Genomic DNA, 2,278 nt, shown 5'->3' with positions numbered 1-2,278 from the left:
AAAATGTAGTGCAGTCGCCCGGCTTATCCAATAAGCAGTTCTTGGTCCCTCCAACTACAAGTTAAAAACCCCGTGTAAGCTGATCTAACATTGTTGAATGAAAGCCTATAGACATGCTTGTATTCTCTATGTTACCCGTTGCATTGGCACTTGATGAATTGGTCTTGTGAGACTCAACGCCCACTATCTCTTATCATAGATTCACATATATCAAAACAAAGAAATTATGCGAACGTACTATGTACACATATGAAAACATGTGTGCATAATATTTGGTTCTTTAAGACGTGTCCTCTGTAAAATAGGGATGATTGGTACCAAACACACCTTCAGAATATTTTTTCTTACCCTGTATACGTTGCTTATTTTGTACTGTGGTTTTTTTTTTGGCAGATGTATGTGTATACCACAGAAGACAAGTATCAAACTTTTTATGTGAATTTTGTCCGAGGACCAATCAAGGGTCTCAGTGCTCACCAGAAATTGGCCAAGCATCTTGAAGAGGGTGGCAAAGCGTTTGAAAAGGTACTGTACACGCTACATACTTTAAAAAGTTTACTTTGACAATAAGCGTAATAGCATGATGAAGCTGCGCATGCAAAGGTCAAGGATGAAGGCTCCTGATTAAAAAATACAACAAAATAATACAACCCATCTGGATATGTTAGGCAGACCGACCAACCTAGGGAAGATGCATCAGGACATTTAAATTAAAAAGCATGGTAGGGACAAGAACCGTTGGCAATTGAATACTCTTTTGAGAAGGGTAGGGTAACGTTTAGCTTGTTATTGAGCATCCTAAAAACTCAGATGAACTTAAGCGAAAATAAATATCTCAATTGCAATATTGTTTCTTCGATAGCTTGGTCCTGTGTATTTCTCATACGACGACATGGGAACCCCCAACGGAGATCGCACCACTTACGTTGCCTACCGCAAGAAGAAGGAAGACAACTGAGATCCGGATTCTTCCCAGATGTAGCTGGTTGTTCCCGATGCTTAATCGTACCGAATGTTAAATTCCAGATTCTGTAACCAATCTGTTGTTAACTGCAGAACTTTCTTGGTTTTGGATGTTCTTAAATGATTTTGAAGAACTCAAATAAATGATATAAAATATACTACAAATAAACGTGATGGCTTTGTAACCATACGGTTTGGATGATGATTCAGAATGGAAAAAGTGCCCTCAAAAGTCCCAAGCATTTCTTGAATTTTAGATGTAAAAGCGTTGTTCGATGTTGTATAATTTGAACTTAACGCTTATATGAAATACAGACCAGTTGGTGACGTACAAAGACCATAGGGAAAGCTAGGCAAATAGCCTCCACTTCTAGGGGCGTCACCCTATTCATCGACAAATAAGAGAATATAATTTATTGATCTATTTGGATATATATACAAACACATAAATAAACATTGACTGAAATGCAGCGTTCAATCGCCAAAAAGGTCAGTCCTAGCATACGACTCCCAATTAATTGAAAACAAATACATTTGTTTGTTTGTTTGTTTGTTTATTCAGTTTGCACATACAAAATGATAATAGATACAGAAGAGAATAAAATATAAAATAGGTGCAGGAGGAGGGAAAAAACCTTAACGGTTTATGCTGTGCCCTCCTCCTCTATGCTTATACAAAACGTATGATCAATGAAATCATAATTAACAAAGAAAGAACTAGTACATGTTATGATAATGCAAAAGATGTACGATCAGTGAAATCAATAAATAACAAACATAAGTAACTAACACAATCATATGTTATAATAATACAACAAAAGATGTATGATCAGTGAATCAATAAATAACAAGGAGAAGTAACTAACACAGTCATATGTGATAGTAATACAAAAAAAAAGAAAATGTGTGATCAATGAAATCAAATGTGATCAATGAAATCAAAAATATCATCAATGAAATCAAATACATGATGAAGAAATAAACTGTTTCTCAATTGAAAAATTTCAACTCGAATGAACTTTCTGACTGAATCTCTCAAGCAAGCAAAATTAATTAGATTATTAGTCCGGTTTTCTTATTAATATTATGAATCCATATTACGGCACACACACACACACATGCACACACACATTCATACAGACACAAGCGTTAGACATGGAAAAGGTACATATTGCCTTTAGACAATACTCCTTTTTTCACGGCAGTAGGAAACAGTAGCTAGGGTGAGTGGAGTTGTAACCTACCATAGAATACTCCACCTAATGAACTTGAAAATACTGTTTACAAACCAATAGATTAACCCAAATAACTATGA

General features: G+C 35.4%; 1 protein-coding gene across 1 annotated transcript in view; it reads left to right on the top strand.

Annotated features, from left to right (window-relative positions):
* Positions 1-958, top strand: part of LOC118421156 — a 14,511-nt gene extending 13,553 nt beyond the window's left edge. The window contains exons 19-20 of the mRNA XM_035828318.1: positions 394-525; positions 863-958. Coding sequence (XP_035684211.1) covers positions 394-525; positions 863-958 — 228 coding nt within the window. The remainder of the gene's footprint in view (positions 1-393; positions 526-862) is intronic.
* The last annotated feature ends 1,320 nt before the right edge of the window (positions 959-2,278 follow it).

This window comes from Branchiostoma floridae, chromosome 8 (assembly GCF_000003815.2).
Source record: "Branchiostoma floridae strain S238N-H82 chromosome 8, Bfl_VNyyK, whole genome shotgun sequence".
Taxonomy (NCBI): domain Eukaryota; kingdom Metazoa; phylum Chordata; class Leptocardii; order Amphioxiformes; family Branchiostomatidae; genus Branchiostoma; species Branchiostoma floridae.
Note: the sequence above shows the minus strand (reverse complement) of the source record. Positions and strands in the feature narration are given on the sequence as shown.